This window comes from Cydia pomonella, chromosome 12 (assembly GCF_033807575.1).
Source record: "Cydia pomonella isolate Wapato2018A chromosome 12, ilCydPomo1, whole genome shotgun sequence".
Lineage (NCBI taxonomy): Eukaryota > Metazoa > Arthropoda > Insecta > Lepidoptera > Tortricidae > Cydia > Cydia pomonella.
Window position 1 is genome coordinate 15,575,629 of NC_084714.1, and position 25,975 is coordinate 15,601,603.

Sequence of the window (25,975 nt, forward strand, 5' to 3'; positions counted from 1 at the left end):
TCCGGTCTCTGTTAATAATAGTTTGCCACCTTATTAACGTGCATTTTTACATATCAAACAAAAAATAAATAAAAAATATTGAATGTGGATACATTCATCCTCCTTAGACGTGGCTTCACGATTTTATTTGCCGTGTGATCATCGCTTTCCAGTTGCAGCTTGGTGCCATCGAGGAATGTCCATAGTATATGAAAAAAGAAAAATGTTTATAATACCATTCATTGTATCACAATATCGACTAAGTACTACTAGAGGGCACCTTTAACCTTATTTTGGCAATGTTAAATATCCTTACAATTGTCTATTAATGATAGTTTTCAGTAAGTAGCTCATAATTGGGTAGTTTCTCCCCTACACCCTAAATTCATCCAACGAAATAAAATGTTCCGTAGGGTATACATGGTGGCCTATTTAGATCGTTCAGTATGGGAAAGTTTGAAACTATAACACATACGAAGATCTGTTCCTAGGAATCATGCCATCGATTTTCTATATATAAAGACGGGCCAATAACACCTGCTTTGTATCTACTGTTTTATTTTTGAAGATTCTATACCTATGTTATAATTATCACCTACTAAGTTTTTGAAATTAACAAAACTAAAGCTATTTTAGTCTAACAAGCATATTGTTATACTTTCTCTTTCACATATGTAAACTATTGAATGAAAAACAATAGCCCATAGGTAAGCCCATATAATATACCTAAGCCCTAACTCGTAAAATACTTGTCAAGGAGAAGTTATATTCTAATCTTCATGAACACGTTTCACCAAATAGCACTGTTTAAATGTAAATATAAAAATATACTATATGTAAAATATTTGAAGAGTTTCATCCATTATTCCTGGGATCCATTATCAGAAATAGATCTTGACTAAAATGAAGCTTAAAAAATAACTTGCAGAACAATCTCAACGAAGAAGATATCGCCAAACGTGAAATACGCGTAGTTGAGGTGTTCCGTCTGGTCTTCATCAGCAGTTCCACTTAATTAAATGTCACTCACTTTTTTAATGTAAATGCTTGATTTGTTGATACAACAACAAATATATACAGGGTGTTTATTTAGTCACCTGCAAATAATTTACGAGGTGAATAAATTACGAGGTCATACATTCCTTTGTACATCTCTACAAATCTTATGATATGAGCTCTGTTCATGGGTTCTGCTCGTTTGCCTCCTATATTTAAAAAAATACTTCTACTTAACATAACGCCATTCCTTTGTACATCTCTATAAATCTTCTGATACGAGCTCTGTTCCTGGGCTCTGATCTTATGCCTCCTATATTTAAAAAAATACTTCTACTTAACATAGCGCCATTTCTATGTACATATCTACAAATCTTAAGATACGACCTCTGTTCATGGGCTCTGCTCGTTTGCCTCCTGTATTTAAAAAAATACTTCTACTTAACATAGCGCCATTTCTATGTACATATCTACAAATCTTAAGATACGACCTCTGTTCATGGGCTCTGCTCGTTTGCCTCCTGTATTTAAAAAAATACTTCTACTTAACATAACGCCATTCCTTTGTACATCTCTACAAATCTTATGATATGAGCTCTGTTCATGGGTTCTGCTCGTTTGCCTCCTATATTTAAAAAAAATACTTCTACTTAACATAACGCCATTCCTTTGTACATCTCTATAAATCTTCTGATACGAGCTCTGTTCCTGGGCTCTGATCTTATGCCTCCTATATTTAAAAAAATACTTCTACTTAACATAGCGCCATTTCTATGTACATATCTACAAATCTTAAGATACGACCTCTGTTCATGGGCTCTGCTCGTTTGCCTCCTGTATTTAAAAAAATACTTCTACTTAACATAGCGCCATTTCTATGTACATATCTACTAATCTTAAGATACGACCTCTGTTCATGGGCTCTGCTCGTTTGCCTCCTGTATTTAAAAAAATACTTCTACTTAACATAACGCCATTCCTTTGTACATCTCTACAAATCTTATGATATGAGCTCTGTTCATGGGTTCTGCTGGTTTGCCTCCTATATTAAAAAAAATACTTCTACTTAACATAACGCCATTCCTTTGTACATCTCTTTAAATCTTCTGATACGAGCTCTGTTCGTGGGCTCTGCTCGTTTGCCCCCTATATTAAAAAAAAAAAAAATCTACTTAACATAGTGCCATTTCTTTGTACATATCTACTTATCCTATGATACAACCTCTGTTCATGGGCTCTGCTCATTTGCCCCCTATATTTAAAAAAATACTTCTACTTAACATAACGCCATTCCTTTGTACATCTCTACAAATCTTATGATATGAGCTCTGTTCATGGGTTCTGCTCGTTTGCCTCCTATATTAAAAAAAATACTTCTACTTAACATAACGCCATTCCTTTGTACATCTCTATAAATCTTCTGATACCAGCTCTGTTCGTGGGCTCTGCTCGTTTGCCTCCTATATTAAAAAAAATAAATTCTACTTAACATAGTGCCATTTCTTTGTACATATCTACTTATCCTATGATACAACCTCTGTTCATGGGCTCTGCTCATTTGCCTCCTATATTTAAAAAAAAATACTTCTACTTAACATAGCGCCATTTCTATGTACATATCTACAAATCTTAAGATACGACCTCTGTTCATGGGCTCTGCTCGTTTGCCTCCTGTATTTAAAAAAATACTTCTACTTAACATAACGCCATTCCTTTGTACATCTCTACAAATCTTATGATATGAGCTCTGTTCATGGGTTCTGCTCGTTTGCCTCCTATATTAAAAAAAATACTTCTACTTAACATAACGCCATTCTTTTGTACATCTCTATAAATCTTCTGATACGAGCTCTGTTCATGGGTTCTGCTCGTTTGCCTCCTATATAAAAAAAAATACTTCTACTTAACATAACGCCATTCCTTTGTACATCTCTATAAATCTTCTGATACCAGCTCTGTTCGTGGGCTCTGCTCGTTTGCCTCCTACATTAAAAAAAATAAATTCTACTTAACATAGTGCCATTTCTTTGTACATATCTACTTATCCTATGATACAACCTCTGTTCATGGGCTCTGCTCATTTGCCTCCTATATTTAAAAAAAAACTTCTACTTAACATAGCGCCATTTCTATGTACATATCTACAAATCTTATGATACGAACTCTGTTCATGAGTTCTGCTCGTTTAGCTCCTACTTAAAAAAAAACGATTCTACTTAACATAGCGCTGTTTCTTTGTACATATATATCTACTTATCCTATGATAGGTACGACCTCTGTTCATGGGCTTTCCTCATTTGCCTCCTATATTTAAATAATACCAGACAAATGCGAGCCGGACTCGCCCATCTAGGGTACCGTAGTTTTTAGTATTTGTTGTTATTGCGGCAACAGTAATACATCATCTGTGAAAATATCAACTAACTATCACGGTTTACGAGATACAGCCTGGTGACAGACGGATAGACGTACTGACAGCGGAGTCTTAGTAATAGGCTCCCGTTTTACCCTTTGGGTACTGAACCCTAAAAAGGAACTTTTACTTATCATAGCGCTCTTTTTGGATATACTGTATAGTAATATTGAATTTACTGCTCTTCTGACCTATTTCGGTACCTTTTATGTACTTAGTACTTACCTACATACATATTAAGGTTATACAACTATTATTTCTAGAATCAAAAAATCAATACAAACAAACCTACGTAATATACACGTATTTTAAAAACATAATCCTCGAAACTCGAAAGCTCCTCTTTTTGTAAATGCAATGCAATTAAAACGCATTAAACTTAATCATGACTTCACGATCAAGTATCATTTAATAAGGGGCGTTTCGTGCGTAGATAACGATTGTCAGATTTGACTCTCATTTCTAACTTTTGTATTGCTTCAATGTTATGGGTCCCATAAAGACATGTTTCTTTTATAAAAACTTATTATCTAGCCTAGCCTTTTGGCAGTATTTTCTCGAGCTTTACGCAGTTGATTAAGGAAGCTGCCATACAAGACAAAAGCATTTTCAAAGCGACTTTCTCTTAGAACACCCCATCTATCCGTCTATCTATCATAATTTATTTCAGGCAACTAGCGGCCCATAGATAAATACCTTAAGATTAGCATAAACATTATAAAAATATATTTTAAAACTAAATACTACAAATCACATTATTTTACTGCGGCATGAAACTATTTATCATAAGACATACCCTTTGAGACTGTCTACCCATTGTTTTTGTATATGACAGCTACACATCCTTTCAGCAATGGCTTTTAGGAACTGCAAACTAATAATCTATGGCCCGCTGATTTTACCAGTGCAATCAGTCAACTTCGGGCAGCTTGTGGCATGCAGTTGGGGAGTAACGATCTCACGTACCCGAGTGTTCCTAGGGAGTTCTGTCATTCGAAGGAGGGTGGGTGGGACAGGATTATCTGCTTCTGGGTTGCCTTGGCCGGCCGGCCAGGGTGGAGTCGTTAGAGCTATAAGTTCCAAGGGTGGAAGTGCAAGACGCGAGTTGGCACAGTGGCTGTTACAGCCACTGGGTTGAAAGCGGTGCACGCCTCTCGATACCCCTGAGCCGCTCACACCAGTGTTACTCTTGAGCCATCCCAGATGTCGCTTTTTGTGTCGTCTGCCGGAAATAAAATTGTATACCGTTTTATTAGGCAGGCGTCTGGTTTTTTATCCCATAGCTCAGTGTTTAGCCCATCGCTTTCACACAATAACCTAGTTTATTTTAGATTCCAACAACTCTCAATAGTCCTTACACCCTGTCGGGCCTGCCTCTGCGTGCGTCCTATGACATGGGCAAGGGCAGCATCAGCTCGGTGTACATCTTACATTTCATGAACGTGTCAAAAGGGCCTCTACGTTAGGTTAGGGCTCGGCGCACGCTTCTCAAAGGTCCGGAATACCATTGTTCCGTGATGGGAAAGACATACAAATTAAAATAATAATAATCGTTAATGCAATGCAGTGCTCTATTTGTCAAAGAAAATAAAATTGTTTCACACTCACAAAACATTCATTCTTATTTTTGCTTATTTTTTCATACATTAAGTATCTTTCTGTAAATAAGATCACAATTTTCTCTCTTGTCAGATTTATTTTACTATTTGAATAACATGACAGCGTCAAATGTCGTAAAAAGTATACAAGTAAAAAGGTTTAAGAAAAGAGTCCGCAACATATTATATATTAGACCTATTAGCAAAGAATATCCTATTAGTACGGTCGCGGAAATTGATTCTTTAGCAACTTGCGGTTCAAGTAAATTTGGCTGTACATACTTATGGTAAGAGCTGTCCATTGTAACGTGACACGTTAACTGCTAAAGAATCAATTTCCTCGACTGTACTTACAAGCTAAGCCTAAAGTGCCATGGCAATTAATGCAAGCTTACGAATAAATACAAAAAGCGGCCAAGTGCGAGTCGGACTCGCGCCCTCATGATCAGGTCATCTAAAAAGCAAAACGCTTAAGTAGCAAAATGCCTGAAACGGATGTCTAAGAAGCTTTATACCTAAGAAGTAAAATACATTACAATCATAATGCCTAAGACTTAAATCATCCAAAACGTCAAATGTCTGAGTAGCAGAGTCACAAAATATGCTGTTGCCTAATTTATGTAATGTCTAAAACGCAAAACAGCTGAATGGCAATATACTTTAAATTAGATTTACCTAAATTGTAGTATATCTGATAAGCAATTGTCCTGTATACACCAATAAGTAAATTATCTTGACGTGTATTTTACAAAATAGGGATCTATAATACGAAAATTTTGTTGCTGTGGCATCATTATAGTAGATTTTTTAGTCTTGAATTAAAAATTGGAGTATAGAGCCACCCGGCACCCGCTACAATTGTAGTGTTATTGTGACAATTTGACAAGCTCTTCGCGAAAGTAATATCTGTTTATTGGCGAAATTATTAAGTTTTTTTAGCACACATCCCGCCCGAAGGTAAGTGGTAATTGTGGCCTATGGACGCCTGCAAAGCCAGTAATGGACACTTTCACATTTGTCGCACCTGTCACCGTGGTGAAATAGGCCCTTGGAGGGCTTAAATCCTTAAAAGTTAGCTTGTTTTAATTAAAGGAAACATTCCCTTATTTAAATTAAAAGCGGCCAAGTGCGAGTCGGACTCGCCCATGAAGGGTTCCGTAGCAGCAAGTAACATATAACATAAAAGTTATTTATGACGAATTAAAAAAAAACTACTTACTAGATTTCGTTCAATCCAAATTTGGGTGGTAGTTTTGATGGTAATGTACATCATATATTTTTTTAAATTTTATCGTCCGCTTATTTTAGTAGTTCCAGGGGGGGCACACAGGCGAAAAATCAATAAAAGTCGGACAAAACCTAAACATTCAGGATTATTATAGAAATCGTATTAATGCAGGTTTGCCAACTAATAAAAACAAAATTACAATTATATTATGACATTTTATTAAATTTTGATCATAATATCTTCTTCTAAAAGCGAAGCTTCTTGGGAAGCGACTTTTTACCACCCAAGTTTCTTAGTCCTGTTATATAAGGATCGGAAGACACTAAAAGTCTCTTGAAAGTGTCTTCCATAGCCATTTGCCTAAAAAAAATGTCGCTTAGTCACATTTTTGATTAAACTAGTCATCGATTAAAATGAAAATTTTGTTAAAATGTCGCGTAAGGTCGCATAAAATAATGGTTGTATGTTAAAACCCGAGCGTGATGTGCGTCGCAAAATGTGCAGGCTACGCAGGATTCATGTTCTATTAAAACTTTGTTGTACAGTTGCAATCAGACATATCGAAGTGGCCAAGGTCTTCACAAATATCTTAACAAAGCCTTTATTTGGTTATAAAAATCATGGTCTGATATTTTTGAGTACACTGACCGCTTCGATATATTTGATGGCGACCGTACCACGCGTTTGGCAAGTAGTGAAATTTAAAATGTAATTTAAAGTCAATAAAATAGGCTTATCACAATTAATATCTTATAAATTACTTTTATTAATTTGCATATTGCTGCTGCTGGTATGTACATTTTTGCTGATTGTACAACACTGACCGCTCCGATACATTTGATGGCGACTGTACAGTCAGCGTCATATAGTTCGTAGCAGTCAAAGTGTCAAAATAGTCACACCATACAAGTTGTAGGGATGAACTATATCGCTGACTAAAAGGTAGGTAGGTTACCTGTTAGACGACATGGTGTGTTTCTGGCATTTTGCTACTAGGTCCTAATGCGATTTAGGTAATCAAAAAAGCAGACATGGTGCGTTTCAGGCATTTTGCTACTAGGTCCTAATGCGATTTAGGTAATCAAAAAAGCAAACATGGTGCGTTTCAGGTATTTTGCTATTAGGTCCTAATGCGATTTAGGTAATAAAAAAAGCAGGCATGGTGCGTTTCAGGCATTTTGCTAGCTAGCTGTTGTGCGTTCTAGGAATTTTACTACTTAGGCTTTTGCCTTTTTAGATGACCTGATCATGAGGGGACTCGCGCATGAAGGGTTCCGTACCATTTATGACGTATTAAAAAAATCTACTTACTAGATCTCGTTTAACATTTTACCACTTTGGACACACATTTTTTCACTTTGGAAGTGTCTCTCGCGCAAACTATTCTTTTTAGAAAAAAATTATATTAGAAACCTCAATATCATTTTTGAAGACCTATCCATAGATACCCCACACGTATGGGTTTGACGAAAAAAAATTAAAAAAAAAAAAACTACTCACTAGATCTCGTTCAAACCAATTTTCGTTGGAAGTTTGCATCGTAATGTATATCATATATTTATTTTAGATTTTTCATTCTGTTATTTTAGAAGTTACAGGGGGGGGGGACACACTTTTTTTCACTTTGGAAGGTTCTCTCGCGCAAACTATTCAGTTTAGAAAAAAATAATATTAGAAACATTAATATCATTTTTGAAGACCTATCCATAGATACCCCACATGTATGGGTATGATATTTTTTTTTTTTTTTTTTTAAATTTCATGACGTATTAAAAAAAACCTACTTACTAGATCTCGTTCAAACCAATTTTCGGTGGAAGTTTACATGGCAATGTATATCATATATTTTTTTTAGATTTTTCATTCTGTTATTTTAGAAGTTACGGGGGGGGGGGGGGGACACACATTTTACCACTTTGGAAGTGTCTCTCGCGCAAACTATTCATTTTAGAAAAAAATGATATTACAAACCTCAATATCATTTTTGAAGACCTATCCATAGATACCCCACACGTATGGGTTTGATGAAAAAATATTTTTTGTGTTTCAGTTCTAAGTATGGGGAACCCCCAAAATTTATTGTTTTTTTTTCTATTTTTGTGTGAAAATCTTAATGCGGTTCATAGAATACATCCACTTACTAAGTTTGAACAGTACAGCTCTTATAGTTTCGGAAAAAAGTGGCTGTGACAGAATCGGACAGACAGACGGACATGACGAATCTATAAGGGTTCCGTTTTTTGCCATTTGGCTACGGAACCCTAAAAACCGGACAAGGGCGAGTCGGACTCGCCCAACGTGATTCCGTAATTTTTTTAGTATTTGGTTTTTTATATACTACGTTGGTGGCAAACAAGCATACGGCCCACCTGATGGTAAGCAGTCTCCATAGCCTATGTACGCCTGAAACTCCAGAGGAATTATATGCGCGTTGCCGAGCCTAACAACCCTCCTTCCCCTCGTTGAGCTCTGGCAACCTTACTCACCGGCAGGAACACAATACTATGTTGTTATAGTGGCAACAGAAATACGTCATCTTTGAAAATTTCAACTGTCTATCACGGTTCATGAGATACAGCCTGGTGACAGACGGACGGACGGACAGCGGAGTCTTAGTAATAGGGTCCCGTTTGGGTACGGAACCCTAAAGATGAAAACTGCTGCCATGTTACTATACATTTAAGAAACACAGAAAATCTGGAATTGACATATTGAAAAAATTATATTGTTATCTTATTCTGCACGACTTTTTAGGTACTTAGGTAGCTACTTAGGTACGTAAGGCTACCCCCGATTCATTTGTTATGAAGGGGCCCTCGGCCTTAGAGCACGCATAGCACAAGGGCTACGCCCGACTTTCTCAATATGAGGCCGCCGCTGTAGCCCGACGTCAGAGCGTTCATATCATTTCGGGCTAGCATGACGGGCTACGCAAGACTCCATTGCCATCTCACTTACTTAAAAAAAATCTTAAATTTAATACTCTTTTACTTGAATAACCTTTTCACTTTTAGTTACATGTATGGCGTGCCTAAAAATTATATTTTTATACACTTGAACTTCTAAACTAAGTAGTAGCTTACCATCAGGCCGGCCACCAACGTAGTATAAAAAATACCTACTTTCCACTTTTCTCTTTTGGTTATCTTATAGTTTTTGAGTAAAATAGCTGTGACATACGGACAGACAGATAGACAGACAGATGGACATGACGAAACTGTAAGGGTTTTTGCCATTTTGGCTACGGAACCATAAAATGCACACTGTAAATTTCAACTACCTAACCCACTCGTATTATAGATCAAAAATTCCTTTTCCGCAAGAAGTAAGTAAGCCAGTAAGTAGTTAATTTTTTGTACTTGTTAGACAATTCTATCTTAGTGTACCGAACTTAAAGGTTATTTTTTTTACTTTGAGAGCGCACCACCGACATTCTTAGTGGTGTACGCGTATTTCTCTATAGCTGAATGTTTGTAGATGATTATCTTATATCGATACTTTAAAATGTGGTGGTATTCCTACAGCCATTTTAAATATCTTCTCTTTTAAACTTAAGTTTTTCATGCATTCCTGAAACGGAACAAGTCTATGATAGGATTGATGGGAGAAAATAATGCAAAAACGCGGCATTAAGCAAAATGATCATTTGTGATTCAGGGTTAATATCTATCGGGTATCACTGAACCCCAACGGATATATTTTTGCAATACAACACAAATGCACACCTCAATAGAAGAAAATAATACTGAAAAACAATAGGCCTGTCTACTCGCTAAGAAGCACTTAGGGCAGCTTGTGATGAGTCAATCTCTAAGTAATCTGCCTAGTTACCTACCTCAAAACGGGACCGCTTTTCCATACAAACGTAGTCCCCATTACGGATAATATTTTTACAGTACATATGTTGCTACTTTACCGCACTAGTGCGAAAATTAGCATATTACGTTACTGTGTCGAACATTTAAAGAGCCATGTACTGTAAAACGTTGTACGATACATGTGCGAATAAGTAATTCGCAACTCGTGTCGATTTAAAACACTCCCTTCGGTCGTGTTTTAATTTATCGCCACTTGTTTCGAATTTCCTATTTTTCGCACTTGTATCGTAATGTACTATTACAAAATTGGATGTAGAACGAAGGGAATATCAATATCCAGAGAGGAAAATGGGGACTATGTTTGTATGGAGAACCGGTCATCCCTTTTCCTTTTAATAGTTTAATATGCTTCGGCACATGATTATTTGAGACAATATACACGCATTGTATTTCCATTACCTTAAGCAGAGAACACGGTGGCTTCGAAAGAGTCTCGGGTCATGTGGAAATAAAGCTCTTCACATAATGTTGTGTAATTCTCCTTTTTCCGAAAGTGTCCGCGAAATGTCCAAATGCACAATTGCCCAGAGTATGCAGTATTCTCTTCATCAGCTATTATGGCAGCCAGGGCCAATATTTTGATTTTATTATTTATTTCTATATCGACTTGCTTCCCATCGAACCAATTTTTTCAATATGATTGACATTTGTGACATTTGTCATGAACAGTCCGTTATTTGGACGGCTCGGTGAGCTCGGGCAGCCCGGCCCAGCCTGTCTCGCGCTCGGAGACTCAACGATAGTGTCAACGCATAGAGATACTATAATATAGAGATGATGGCCCGGTCGCCCCGGCCCCGGAACGGTCCGGCGACGGTGGCGCTCCTGAAAGTCCGTGTGACGGCTGGCTCCGGTCCGCCCCGGCCCGGCCCTGGCACTGTGTAGCGTGAGTCATCCTTAATACAAAAATTGTATAATGATCATTGATTACGTAAACAAAAGTAAAATTTATTAATATCATCGTCATCATCGATCATATAACAAAATTGGCATATTGAAGTAACAGGCATTAGGTCGTATACCAAATCATCCAGTGAACAGGAAATACTGATTTTGTATTACTTTCAAAATTACATTTGTACTTATTGTTCCAGGCCAATTCGAACGTGCATTAATATCAAACCGATATTAAAATGATATTGGAATCATATCAGTTAGCTGCGCGGGCGTCTCGTTCGCAATAATATAAGTACGGACAAGTCAGAGACCAAATGACAGCTAACTGATATCATTCTAATATGTCTTTGGTGTCAGTGCACGTTCGAATTGGCCTGGTACTTATATATGTCGTTTCATATAAAATATTTATATACCTATTTAATTTTGATGGTTTTCAGGATTTTAGGCTACCCGACAGTGTATGTATTGTTTAACTAAAATCTTTACGCATATTATGACAGCTTCGTGTCTTTCTTCTCTTAACTGATGCGGCGGCAAATGTTAATTTTTAAATATATTAATCGACTACAGCACAAATATACGTTTACGCACAACAATAACAAATAATAAAAATATTAACTATCAATTGTTTTTCTTAAAATATTAAGATGGAATTGGTCATCTACACATTTTTTTATTTGACCAAAACTATGAAAACAATTGATACATGAAGTAAAAATAGTCTTAATCGCTTTCTGCGCATATTTTACAGCATGTGAGCTACTTATCTTTTAATATTATTATCAATGCGCATACTTAATAATCCAATGCGCACGCCTGCGGTCATGCACCCCTTTTAAATAAGATTATAATCTACTTATCGACCGCCATTTTACTGACCAAGTTTCCATTTAAGTTGGACTTAGTGCCTACTTTGTGAATACAAAAATTGATTTCATAAATACATTTGTATGAAAAATAAGATGTGGAAACATTAATTAAATGCCCTTCAAGTATTTTTGTGCGTAATCGACATGGTTTCGAAGGACAGGGTTGGAAAGTGTTTAATTCTTAAATGTTTCTTTTATAGGCTGGTAAACCGGCTGGGGGTTATGGTGTAAGTGTTCAAATCTTATTTCTTATCACAATGTAATCAGAACAATATATAAAAATAAGGTTTTGGAAAGAAAAATCATTTGTGGTTCAAACTTTTATCGCTGACTGTACTTTTCTTTCCACAAGCAACTAATGCTCATCAAGACAGTTCTAAAAACCCCATACACAATTAGATTATGTTTTTTATCATAGGGTTCCTAGAGCCACATCCTCTCTCCGTCATCAGATCACAGCTCGATGGTACCATGATATTGCTTTGTCACCCGACTTACAATGTATGCAAATCTTCAAATCCGTTCAGTAGTTTTTGGGTTTATCGCGAACATACATAGACAGACGCCGCGGGGAACATGTTTTATAAGGTGTAATGATAGTAGTTTTTATACCTATAATCTGAATTTTCTCAGACAACATGGCCGGGGACCTATACGAATTTGTAATTATTCTCCTTCCTTTCACTCCTCCATCGCGTTTAATTACTTACCTAACACCAATTAACGAATACTGCAATTTTGAGCGGCAATGGCAATCAACAAAATATCTAATGACCTTCACGCCTGTGATAGGTTTAAATAAAACACAAATAAAATAATTAATCATAATTAATTCTCATATGTATCTCTTGCACAGGCAACGCGACAATTAATGTAAATGGAGATTAATGATTAATGTCCTATGTTACATACCAGTAAAATAAAATCCATATATAGAATTTTTATTTGTTTTGATTACATTGTTTGTAAATGGTCTATTCATTATCTAATCTTTCTATTTCTTAAGTTTAAAAGTTACAACCTAATAGGTCAGGTACTTACTAATGAAACATATAATTTCTAATAATATTAAAACAACCCAAAATTTAATCGGAACTAAATTAATGTCTCTTTTTTTATTAATAAACATTAACGCTCATAATCTTTTAGGGGCCAATAGCAGCAAGTCTTACCGCTGAAGGGCCCGTAAGTGGAGTTTTTTTTTTCTGATTGGCTTATTTCAATTGGCTGTATATTGTCTGCTTAATGTGATCATCTATCCCATCTACGGTTGGTGTCTGACCATTGGCGATCAGCGAGTACGGCGAGTTCTTTGCGGGCAACTCTTTAAAACTACTTTCCTTACCATTACACACACGCATTTTGCACGTGAAAATAAATAGGCGATCGCAACTCGCTTGCCGTTTGTCAGACAGCTGCCTATTTGTTATGTTTGTTATTATGTTGTGCTTTTTATGCTTGGAATGTATCTATAAAAAAAAATAGAACTTAAATATACCAGTATATGACAGACTCAAATGTACACAATAATTTGTGATAAAAATCGGAAAATGTTTAGTTTTGTATGATAGAAAATAAAGTAAAATAATAATAAGAAGTGTCACATACCGGTTTATTTAATTGTACATTATACTTTTATTCCCACGATGTTTCTAACTATATTTTTGTATATTATAGTTTACGGATTTCTTCGATTCGAGAACATCGTCGACGACAGGTATCGAAATATATATTTATTATTTTATCAATAAACGAAAGTTTAATAACCATATTTAGTGCATAGATTTTTGCTTCAGACAAAAAGATTAAAATTTTATATAAAAGAAATAAAAGAAAGTATTTTATATGAAATCAGATAATTAACTTCCTAAGACTAAGTATATTTACAGTACTAATTTTAATTATGAGTAAAACATCATTTGAATTAACTTACTCAAATACTCGTAATATGGAAGTTATATATATTTTCTTTTTTTATAAATTTGTAGGCAAAAAGTTTATAAGCAATAATAATACGTAAAATAATTTTGTTTTAAATATAGTTTTAACTTTGCAGAGAGGAGTGATGGAATTGGTGGCGATGTAAGTATAGATATTATTTGAATGTCTTAGGGATCATTATCTAAATTTTAATATCATTCATAATTATATTTGACCATTATATCATAGTTGTATTTTTTTAAATTGTATTGTAAAACCTAACTAGGACTACTAAATACTAACGTTGTTTTAGCCTCGCGGTTTTTGAGAACAAAGTTGGCAATTTCTAATTGTTTTTAAATTTCTCTACTCGTTCTGTTTGAATAACACTACAACTTCAGTATTTTTATACATTAAAAAAAATCTAGATTAATTTTCCAATAAATCATTTATTTATTCGGTTTCAAGGATGAAGATATAGAAGGTTCCGATTTTGTACCAGGATCATCAGGAGAAATTGGTGTAAGTTGTTTTTATACATACACGAAAGCCTCGGGATATTTTGTAGTTCAAAGATGTATGACGGGAATTAGTGCATAGTGCATAAATCTTTAGGTATATTATATCCCTACATTGTTGAATCTGAGTACATTCAATCAGGAAGTTCATTTTAAACAGCACTAGCATTGGATAAAGATTATTCGGAAAATTAATTGGTTACACGCGTGATAAGTAATTAAATGCTGATTACTAGCAGTAAAAATTTTACCTCTTAGTTTTGGTTACCGAGTGCAGACTCCTAATTTAAAAATAAGCAGACAGAAAGCCTGAATCCAAACAGATAAGATTTCAATAACCTGTATCCATCTCCTATGTTAAAAAAATATCTAATTATACGTTTCAGAGATGACGTGGTAAAATTTCAAAAATTGAAACAATTATACGTTGTGTTCCTCTACTGACACTTCTTATAATGATAGTAAAGCCTGACCAGTAATATATGATCATGCGCCATATTGCGGAATTTTATTGGAACTAAATTGTTCATACTAAACTGAACTGTCACCCTATACGTGAGAATAACAGCACCCTCTTGACAATGATCATATATTTCTGGTCGGACTTAACCAAATATTAATATTTGTTGTCAACTTTAAGAAGTATGATAACAATTGTTGTATGTATATAATTAATTATACCTACAGGGTGGATTATCTTTTTGGGTCGGGGAGGGCAGCTACCAGATCCCGTGCGAACTGTGTTACACAAGACTTATTAAGCTTACTATGGGACTAGGTTGGTTTGTGTATAATTGTCTTATAATATTAAAAAAATAAACGAAATACTTGCAGAAATGTGAATGCTCTGAGTCGACCATATCAAGCTTGCTTGCGTCCATGCCCGAGATGAGAGGACCGCCAGGAAGTCCGGGGCCACAGGGCGACCAAGGTGAAACTGGACTAGCTGGCCCACGGGTAAGAAAGCTTTATCATTTACTTATTTTTAAGGTATTGTATACCAAACCTAATGGTAGTATTTGTTTATTGAGTAATTCAATGCCAAAAGTCATCAATCGTCATAAATCATAAAACTTAAGTTGCAAGTCATGTAAAAGATAGTGTCCTCATAAATGACCAGGTACTGCTAAGACATTTGTGAAATAATACGCAGTGCAGTTAACATTTGTAGAAATAAATATATTTATATATATATTTGTATAAAAAAATAGAAAAGAAAATCGATGGCAAAGCATTGTTCACTTCATCTTCATTCAAATATACTTACAGATGAAGTGAACAATCCTTTGCCATCGATTTTCTTTTGGAAATTTTCGTATTTGTGATGCTGCTGGAGTAGTATGACAAATACGAACGTTTTATAAATATATGTATAATAGATAGGTTGACTAATGCAACCTCAGTACTTTTTGTACTGAGACGGACTGAAATAGCATAACACGTTCATGCGTTTCCGTCAAAATACGACGGTAAAGGATTATTGACGACATTTGTACTTAATTGAAACGTGCACCAATTTAAAATGTACATATTCATTTTATTATAAATTTTGACGAAAACGCAAGAAAAGGTAAGAGAAGATGGTAGGTATGGATGAGAGATATTATAGAAAGAAAGTAAATAAGTAGGTAAATGATGAGATGACGGGCAATATCGACAGAGGGGAATGGAAGAATAAGACATGCTACGCCGTCAATGCGTAAGCATAGGACGATTAATTTTGATGAAAAATAAATACTCCGTTGGAATTCTAGGGTGCACCAGGTGAGCCTGGACCAAGAGGGTACACTGGACACATCGGGCCAAGAGGAGAAGATGGCAGTCCAGGTAGAACCGGACTTCCAGGACGCGATGGTGAACCAGGCAAGGCAGGGGAACCGGGACCAGTTGGGCCACCCGGGCCGCAGGGATCCCCTGGAGTTTGTACTGTGATGAAGGTGATACATTGTGTGGTTTAATTTAAACACGTAAATACGTAATAATCACTTAGAAAAGATAAAATTGTCTTAGATTTTTTTTTCATAATATTTACAGATCGTTTTTTGTGCAGTACGAGTAAGTAAGTTACTACATTTTTAGAAACATTAAATCTTAGAACACCTCTTGACAGGGAACAGAAGAAAAAAAAGAAGTAGCCGTACCGGGTGAAAGAGGACCACCTGGACCAATTGGTCCCCCTGGTCCTAGAGGACCGGAAGGAGAAAGGGGCGCAAAAGGAGAAACTGGAATCAAAGGAGACAAAGGTGATCAGGTAACATGATATTATATTATTTTTATTTAACAATATTGTAATCGTGCGTTTAATTCTTAAACGACTTCTTTACAATAAAACGTATAAATATTATATCTGTAACGTTCTTATATTTGGTATTGTATTGGAACAAGGTAAATTTAAATGATCTCGTCATGTTATTATGGACCGTTATTCAGATACCGGTGAAGTTGTTTATTATGGTTTGATGAAACATTATTATTTGGTAAAAATAATGTAGTGTTATTTATTTAAACATTATGGGGACATTCTACTTTTTACTGCAGGTTTTTGTATCCCCAGTTTTTTATTTGTGAGTTTTTTTAATGGTATATCAACATAAAGCACATTTTAATGCCGCACTAAAGATACCTTGTAACCAAGGTAAAAAATATTTAATCTGTTTATATATAAACAGAGAAAACAGATTATTTTATAAGTAACAAAGATGTCATTACAAGTAAAAAGGCGGGAATAGTGACATAGTTGTGTGTTTGCATACTCGAAGCTATAAATTCTAAACAAAAAAGTCAAAGGTCAAATATTGAGGCCTATTCTGTGTTTATCATGTTTTAGTAGCTAGTGTAAGGTAAAAGCTGCTAAAGACCTTTATGCCAATCTGGTCACAAAGTCACTAGAATCGATTAAGAATTGTGACATGAAGAGGAGAACGTCCGGCCATACGAAAATGAAGACCTTCGCTAAAACTACGGTCAATCAAATTAGCTTAGAGCTCACCCAATCGAAGGAATATTGTATTCTTGATGAAGATTACTTCTTTGATGTAATCATTTATTGCATATCAATTTACCTTTTTAACCGTTTATATACTTTTCATTCCTTCCATCCTACCGGTTCGACCGGACAGGGCTGGACCAGATCGGACTGGTCTGCTGGCCTAGTGCTAAAATTTGCCAATGGTCCCGGGTTCGAATCCTGGTAAGGGTATTTATTTGTGTGATGAACACAGATGTGTTCCTGAGTCATGGGTGTTTTCTCTGTAGCTAAATAAGTATGCATTTATCTATTATACGTGTGTATATCGTCGCCTAAAACCCATAGTACAAGTTTGGGGCTAGGTCGATGTGTGTAAGATTGTCCTTGTCCCATAATATTTATTTATTTCAAAGGGAACAAAGGGAGAAAGAGGAGAACCAAGAGAAGATGGAAGAGACGGGGCTCCAGGTATGCCTGGAAGTGACGGGCTACCCGGTCATAAAGGACAAAAAGGTTAGACACGTTATAATAAGTTTTTTATGATCGAGTATTCAAGTATGGTCTCAAAAAAAAAAAAATATATATTTTTTTTTATGCTTATTTTTTATATCTTTTCGTTATGCTTTTACTTAAGATATTGAATTTGAAACAATACCTAATAATAAAATCATTTATTTATTACAGGCGATACTGGCATCATTGGTCCGCCCGGTTTGGCTGGCATGCCAGCTAAATTAACATCATTGTTATCAGATGAAATAGATCCTACAGAGAGTAAGTGTTTACATACCACGTACCTACTATATCGCAACCCTTACTAATTTACTTAAATCTAAAGTACAAAGCTTTAAATCGACTACTGAACCAACCACAAACTTACATTTTTTAGCTTTTCCGATACTTTATATCAGATGTGAGGGATGAGTACTGAGCAGTCTTTATTGAATTAGATTAAATTTAAATCCTCTGGAAATCTACATAGAACACAATATTATTAATAATAATGTGTTATTTACGACAGTTTGTCGAGTGATGTTCTTAATAAGATTCTGAGGGAAAATATAAAAATACGGATGCTTTAGGCAAAATTGGTACAGTTAAAATATTTATCGGGTGTGAAAGATGTAGCACTTAGTTCAAAGATCATGTGATTAGATTAAAGAAATAACTTATACAACTATTTTATTCAGTTGATAGATTTTATCCTAAGTAAAAAAAAAAAACCAGAAGTAGGTAAATAAAAGAATCACAAAATTCGAACAGGCTTTATATTACGAACTCTACAAATGGAGTAACTACACATTTATTTCTCTCTATCAATCAAACCAGATCACGTACACGAAATAATGTTAGCCGATTGATTTCCCTTCATTTTTTCTTTTATTTGCCCACAATGATTCCATCCCTCTGACCTGTCGAATTGGCATTACTTAATGAACGAACATCCATAGCTTTGATGTAGCTGCGTCCTTTACGGATCATGTAGGGTTAGAAAGAGGCAGATTGAATATTGATCTTCTGACTAGATGTAGAAATAAGTAGTTGTATAATTTTTCGGTTGGAAGCAGCTCAACGAGGCCCTTTTTTATCTTAATAGCATTATTTTCTTTTATCCTATATTTTTAGCATGATTCTACGTAATTTGGTATTATTTTATTTTAGGTGTCTATAATGCATTTTTATTTTCAGAGGCTGAAATTGCTGATTTATTGAGAGGACCAAAGGGAGAGAAAGGAGATTATGGCGTCAAGGTGATATTTTGTGTGGAGAAGAATTATATAACAAATAATATTATTAACTTTAAAAAAATACCTTTTTGGCATTATTTCAGGGTGACAGAGGGGATGATGGGACAAATGGACTACCGGGAAACGACGGTAAAGATGGCCGAGACGGAACACCGGGAGAGCAAGGCCCACAAGGACCAAAAGGGGAGCATGGACCACCTGGACCAAGAGGTCATAAAGGAGAACGTGGAGAACCTGGACCACCCGGAAACACTCCTGCTGCTGCCATTACGTTAACTAAGGTGATTATTTCAATGGAAATTTAATTAATCGCAATCGATAGGTCTTCCATTGCCTGACATTTTCATATGACAATTTAATTTAATAAAATTCGTTATTTTGCTTGTAATTTGTATATTTATCTGTCAATAATTACATATTAGTCGTAATTTTATTAATCACGAAATAATCTTCTATTTTATTTTATGACAATATCATGAAAACATACATTATGTATATTATGACATTTATGACTTATGAACTAGCATGAGATCAAAAACATATTTTGTACACAGCATGTTTTATTTACAAAGAATTTCAACATAAGTTAGTGATAAACTTAATATTTTATTAGAAACGAACATAAAATTCTCAAATTCACAAATGAAATAAACTTAAATAATGAGAATAGGATGTTAGCCAAGCATTTCATAAAACTAGCTATCTATCTACCTATCATAATGATCACCGGTTACTAAATCGTTATTAATAATTACGCAACTTGTTTTATTTCTTATATTTTTGTATTAATATTTTAGGGCGATAAAGGATCGCATGGTCATCCTGGAAAGGCGGGCCCAAAAGGAGATCCTGGCCCTAAAGGCGAACAAGGTACGCCGGGAGAAAATGGAACTAAAGGAGATAAAGGAAATAGTGGACCTCCGGGACCTATAGTAAGTATCCAGTCTGTATTATATAAAAAAGCGGCCAAGTGCGAGTCGGACTCGCCCATAAAGGGTTCCGTACCATTTATGACGTATTAAAAAAAAATACTTACTAGATCTCATTAAAACCAATTTAGCGGTAGAAGTTTGCATGGTAATGTATATCATATATTTTTTTAGTTATATCATCCTGTTATTTTAGAAGTTACACACATTTTACCACTTTGGAAGTGTCTCTCGCGTAAACTATTCAGTTTAGAAAAAAATGATATTATAAACCTCAATATCATTTTTGAAGACCTATCCATAGATATCCCACACGTATTGGTTTGATGAAAAAAGATTTTTTGAGTTTCAGTTCTAAGTATGGGGAACCCCCAAAATTTATTGTTTTTTTTTTATAAAATAGTTTTGTGTGAAAATCTTAATGCGGTTCATGGAATACATCTACTTACCAAGTTTGAACAGTATAGCTCTTATAGTTTCGGAAAAAAGTGGCTGTGACATAAACAGACAGACAGACGGACATGACGAATCTATAAGGGTTCCGTTTTTTGCCATTTGGCTACAGAACCCTAAAAAAGAATACATATATAGTCATAAATGTGCTTCTCGTATAATAACAAGAGGGTATGATCAAGAGTACTGATGATGGTGCCACGAATACGGTTGCTTGCTTAAGAATAAGTATACTTAAGACTTCAATTTTGATAATAAAATAAGTCGTCAAATATTACCATTATCTTTATAAAAGGTTACCTTTCATCTATATTCATCAACTACAATAAGTATACGTAGACTTAAATTTTGATAATAAAATAAATCGTCAAATATTACCATTAACACCATAAAAGGTTACCTTTCATCTATATTCATTTCAATTCGTTAATTTTTCTTTTATCCCTTTCTTACAAATACCGACATAAGTCAACATGACAGATAAAAACCATACGATTGATGCTTGTAGTGCATTTATAAATAACATTAAACATAAAAAAAGACAGTTGAAACTAAATACAATCTGAGTTTACGTAATAATATTATTTTTCCTTTGAAGTAATATTATATGTAGTACAATAGATTTATATTGATGTACTGTTAACTTGATTTACTTACTTTCTATTAGGGACACAAAGGCGTTGAAGGTAAAAAAGGGTCGACCGGAGAAAAGGGAGAGAAAGGGGAAAGAGCTCAACCCATTGACTTGGCATTGGTAAGATATTGTTTTTTTACATGACTTTGTGTTAGGTAGGGTTAAATTGTTTAAGAAATAAATGTTGGCTCACTTGCTACTTACCCGTGCCTAATACTTATCTATTATAAGTAAATAAATAATAAATATTATGCGACATTCTTACACAGATTGACTAAGTTTTTTTTTATACTACGTTGGTGGCAAAGAAGCATACAGCCCGCCTGAGAGTAGCCTATGTACATCTGTAACTCCAGAGGAGTTACATGCGCGTTGCCGAACCTAACACTCCGCACCCTTGTTGAGCTCTGGCAACCTTACTCACCGGTAGGAACACAACACTATGAGTAGGGTCTAGTGTTATTTGGCTGTGGTTTTCTGTAAGGTGGAGGTATTTCTCCAGTTGGGCTTCACACAAAGCGAGATGAGTTTCACAATGCTCATACCTCTCTTTTAGACGTAGTTCAAGGCCGTACCCGGTTCCCACGATAAGCTCAAGAAGGCTTGTGTTGTGGGTACTCAGACAACGATATATATAATATAATAATACTTTTATAAATAGAAAATATCTGTGCTCATTACATAAATAAATGCCCTTACCGGGATTTGAACCCAGGACCATCGGCTTCATAAGTAGGGTCACTACCCACTAGGCCAGACCGGTCGTTTAAATACAAAATGTCCATAAAATACAAATTGAACTGTGTTCCTAGCTGAAAGGCGAAAAAGGTGAAAGAGGTCAGATTGGGCCCACGGGACCAATTGGTCCTCCTGGACCCTCGGGCGCTACCTCCAATCACACGGCTATTCCTGGACCTGTTGGACCTTCTGGTCCACCTGGACCTCCCGGCCCTCCTGGCGAACCTGGCCTACCCGGGTCCCCTGGGTTGACTATAACTGGACCATTAAGTGGACCAGCGGAAGCACTAAATTCTATTTACTATGACAGTGAGTAAAATATTTGTTGTTAGTTATTCATTCCATCAAATAAAATGATGACCCACAGACTATGTTTCATTAAAATGAGCCCGGAATTATCATGGAAGCCATTTATTTTATCTTAATTAAGTTAAATTTTAAAAACCAACTTAATTTTCTCAGTGTATGAGAAGCTGGATTTTAAATGAAAATGGTTTTTAGAATTGTTTTTTTTTATCTTTCAGAATTATTTCAGGTTATCTATACGGTCGATCAATGGCTTGATACAAGTATATATATGTATTTGTTAAAATATGTATCTAAATAATCTAAGTGAATTACTACTAGCGCCATCTGTTATACACGATATGTAAACCGTACATGTCATTGTCTGTGACATTAAAACAAAATAAAATCAGTCTCATTGCAACAGCTATTCGTTTCATTTGAGGTTATGGGCCCATGCATATAGTATATGTATTTTCGTATAATATATTTTTCAGTCGGAGAAGATGACTTCTACACAGCTTCCACAGTGGTCTACAAAAGCCGGACAGCATTAATAAAAGTAAGTCATTGTAATTCTGTCAACCAAAAGATTACATAATAGTTATGAAGGATTTACAAGGACGTTAGGTCACCAGCAATACAATAGGCTCCCTTGTCCTTGTACATTGGCAACAGAGCAAAAGGCAGCTCAGTTTTATTCTCTAGCTCTTTTTTAATATTTGAAATCCCTACAAGTAAATATAGTAAACATTAACTGATATAAGGAGGAGAGCCAATAGGGATAGGGATATTACGCGAAATTCTGCGTAGGGGGCGCCACTACCACAATCCATCAAAATCAGACCGCGAAACAAGAAAATCGAAAATCGTTATCTAACCTCTCTATTACTCTTGCATATTCGAGCGATAAAGAGGCAGATTACTAAATTTCGATTTTCACGTTTTCCGGTACGCCCTTTGTAAACAAACCGTCTTGATGCATCAATGTCATATTTTATTATCTGTAAAGACTTGTCAAAAAACAGATTAAGACACAGTATGTATAAGATACTCTATGGTTTGCGATAGGTGCTAGTGCTGTACTCTGGCGGCAGAACATTGCAGTAATACCTCATATTGTCTCTTAGCATGTAATTAAAATAATTAAATTAATAATTGATAAAAAACAGACTAAAGTTTAATATATCTTTGTTACAGAGAACCGAAAGCACGCCTCTAGGAACCTTAGCCTTCGTCTTACAAGAGGAAATTCTTCTTTTACGGGTCCAAAATGGGTGGCAATATGTCCGGGTATATTTTTTCGTTTCTTCAATAAGAATGTTTCTTTTGTTAATTCAATGTTGCGTTATGATTATGAGAATCCCTAATGAGCGCTCAAGGCACTTTATTAACATTTCTTTTTAGAAAGAAGCAACGTTTAACTGCTGATTTAAAATCTGCGATTATTTACGATTTTCGATTAAATCCGCAAAGGCTATATAATCGATTCTATTGGTGATAGTTATATTTTTAAGGAAAACTACCTTAAAAATTTGACACGACTGAAACGATTTGACACGATCCGAATAGATTCGGTCGATGAGTAGAGTAATTGAGTTCCGTTTAAAATAATGAAACTCAACGATATTAAAATTTATCTTTTTATTTTTTAACATAAGTAATTATAATAATTTTGGTGATTTGGGTTATAATAATGAGATATTCTAAGCTACGAAGATATGTATTTTTTGTCCTATTGGGATTCAAGTTTTCTTGAACTAGAAAGCTGACAGATCCATAATTTATTTCATAACAAGACTATATAGTCGCGCTCTCCTGGTAAAGTTAATAGTTATACCAAGTAGGTAATATTGGTTTGTGCGTGTACTTAATAGTTCAATACATAATATTTTATTCATTAATTTTTATTTAGTTAGTTTTATGTTTATACATGAGAGGTTCTTATTTGATATAAACTTATAATATTTAATGAAAAAAATGTAACAATTAACCAAAATTATTTCAGTTTCAACTTATAACGTTTACTTAAAGTTGTTTTGGTAGTAACAAAAATTAACGCAAGAAAGGCAATATAATTACAAAGGAGTTTCCTTGATATTCAGCATCATTTGTTTTACAAATATTTATTTTTCCTATTTTCCAGATGGGTTCCATATGGAACGTCCAGTCCTCATCAACGACCACTCGACCACCGTGGCATGACCCTGCACCAGTAACGACGCGGTCCCCAAGGGCAAACAACGTTGTCGCAAGCACCGACAGACCTCCGAGGGTGAGACCTCGACCACCACGGCGTTTAAAGACAAATTACGTTAGTATGATACTTACAATGGGCAAAACATTTGTAAAAATATAATGGTAACATTCGATATTTTGAGACAACTACCATACAATAACGCGCTCCCGGAGTGCCATGTTATGTACCTATGTGATTAATGACTGTTATGGTATGTTACTTATAACCTTTAAAAGTAAAACTGGACTTTCTTGGTTTTAACAATTTTAATACGCAATTAAGTAACTAACATGTAAAAATTATATTTAGCACCAACTACGACAATGTCGATTCTCATGGCATTGTAAAGGGTTTGTCAATGTTCTCTACTACTCTCTAGACCCTGGAAATATATATCATTAGATCATCACTTGAAAGTCTCTTATATTTGTCATTAAATTTTAGTACACTTAAATCGACCGGGATATAAACCGTGACAGTTATATGCATCTTGTTGACGGGTAACTGGAGACAGCGGGTGGATGTCAAAGGATGGGTGTGTTGTGCACGTAACTACGTCAAATTTCGGGTGCTCAATAAAAACAATATAAAAGGTAATCAAATCACGGTTTTTATCCCGGTCGATTTAAGTGTAGTGAAACTAACGGTGAATCATTCAAAACTATTATTGAATTTTAGTACCTACTAATTATAAACTGATTTCATTTCAGATTCGTCTAATAGCGTTAAACAGCCCATACACGGGTAGAATGTTAAGTGAGACGAATTCAAGTTTTAGTTTCTACGCGATAGCAAATGACTGCAGAAGGCAGGCCCAAAGACACAATATTAGCGGTCACTTTGAACCTTTACTCGATTATAGGTAAGGATAAATAGAAACTTAAGGGGCCCACTGATTAGCACTTCGCCGGACGATATCGGCCTGTCAGCTTTTGCGAATAACTGACAGGTTGATATCGTCCTGTGAACTGGTAATCAGTTGGCCCGTTTACGCACCTCGGTCCGAACAGTTGGATTGCATTATGCAACTTTAGTTAAATATTTATTTTGCCTCTTAATGTTCAGAATATATTTACTTTCTTTCAGGGATGGTGGCTTAGAGAATCTTGTAGATAAAAAATACCATGAACTACCTGTAGGAAACTTGTTTGGAGACATGTTGTTTAACACGTGGCAAGACATGTTTTATGACCTGGGTCACATTCCTCCGACTGCAAACATATTTGGGTTCAATGGAAAGAGTATATTTATTGACCCAAACTGGTAAGTGTAATTTGTAGAAAAAAAAGGATCTAATTTTTTTTTATGTACCTAGCTGTAAATATTATGATTTTAGTGTTAAAGTTAGAAGCTTTCAAAATTAGTTCCCAATTAGTTATTTTTTTCTAACTCGTTTATAATTAAATAATCGAAGAAAACAACAACCGACGCATGGTCATGTTCAATAGACATCAAATAGTTAAAAATATTTTCCATAATGTCAGAATTTATCCAAGGAGGAAAACAGTCCCCCATATGTTCATGTCCACATTCATCTTCAAGGAATTTTATACACATTCATTATATTCTCTCCGACTGTACTGTACTTGTTTTTGTAATAAAGTGTTTTCCTACTACTGCCTATAATTATCAACAGGTGTATTCTTCTGTAGATGGTCTATGGTCAATTTGTATAGATAAAT

General features: G+C 35.1%; 1 protein-coding gene across 3 annotated transcripts in view; it reads left to right on the plus strand.

Annotated features, from left to right (window-relative positions):
- The window catches only part of LOC133523709 (collagen alpha-1(XVIII) chain-like), a 121,947-nt gene that overhangs the window by 90,595 nt on the left and 5,377 nt on the right, over window positions 1-25,975 (plus strand). The window contains exons 5-24 of one of the 3 annotated variants that reach the window (XM_061859392.1): window positions 12,062-12,088; window positions 13,011-13,046; window positions 13,539-13,578; window positions 13,918-13,943; window positions 14,250-14,303; window positions 15,134-15,256; window positions 16,054-16,236; window positions 16,410-16,550; window positions 17,681-17,780; window positions 17,952-18,041; window positions 18,957-19,018; window positions 19,099-19,296; window positions 19,813-19,947; window positions 21,065-21,151; window positions 21,844-22,078; window positions 22,552-22,616; window positions 23,255-23,347; window positions 24,201-24,368; window positions 25,004-25,155; window positions 25,380-25,556. In XM_061859392.1, the coding sequence (XP_061715376.1) occupies window positions 12,062-12,088; window positions 13,011-13,046; window positions 13,539-13,578; window positions 13,918-13,943; window positions 14,250-14,303; window positions 15,134-15,256; window positions 16,054-16,236; window positions 16,410-16,550; window positions 17,681-17,780; window positions 17,952-18,041; window positions 18,957-19,018; window positions 19,099-19,296; window positions 19,813-19,947; window positions 21,065-21,151; window positions 21,844-22,078; window positions 22,552-22,616; window positions 23,255-23,347; window positions 24,201-24,368; window positions 25,004-25,155; window positions 25,380-25,556 (2,192 nt within the window). Of the gene's footprint in view, window positions 1-11,429; window positions 11,451-12,061; window positions 12,089-13,010; window positions 13,047-13,538; window positions 13,579-13,917; window positions 13,944-14,249; window positions 14,304-15,133; window positions 15,257-16,053; window positions 16,237-16,409; window positions 16,551-17,680; window positions 17,781-17,951; window positions 18,042-18,956; window positions 19,019-19,098; window positions 19,297-19,812; window positions 19,948-21,064; window positions 21,152-21,843; window positions 22,079-22,551; window positions 22,617-23,254; window positions 23,348-24,200; window positions 24,369-25,003; window positions 25,156-25,379; window positions 25,557-25,975 lie in introns of all 3 variants that reach the window. The other 2 variants (XM_061859394.1, XM_061859393.1) reach the window with 2 other exon arrangements.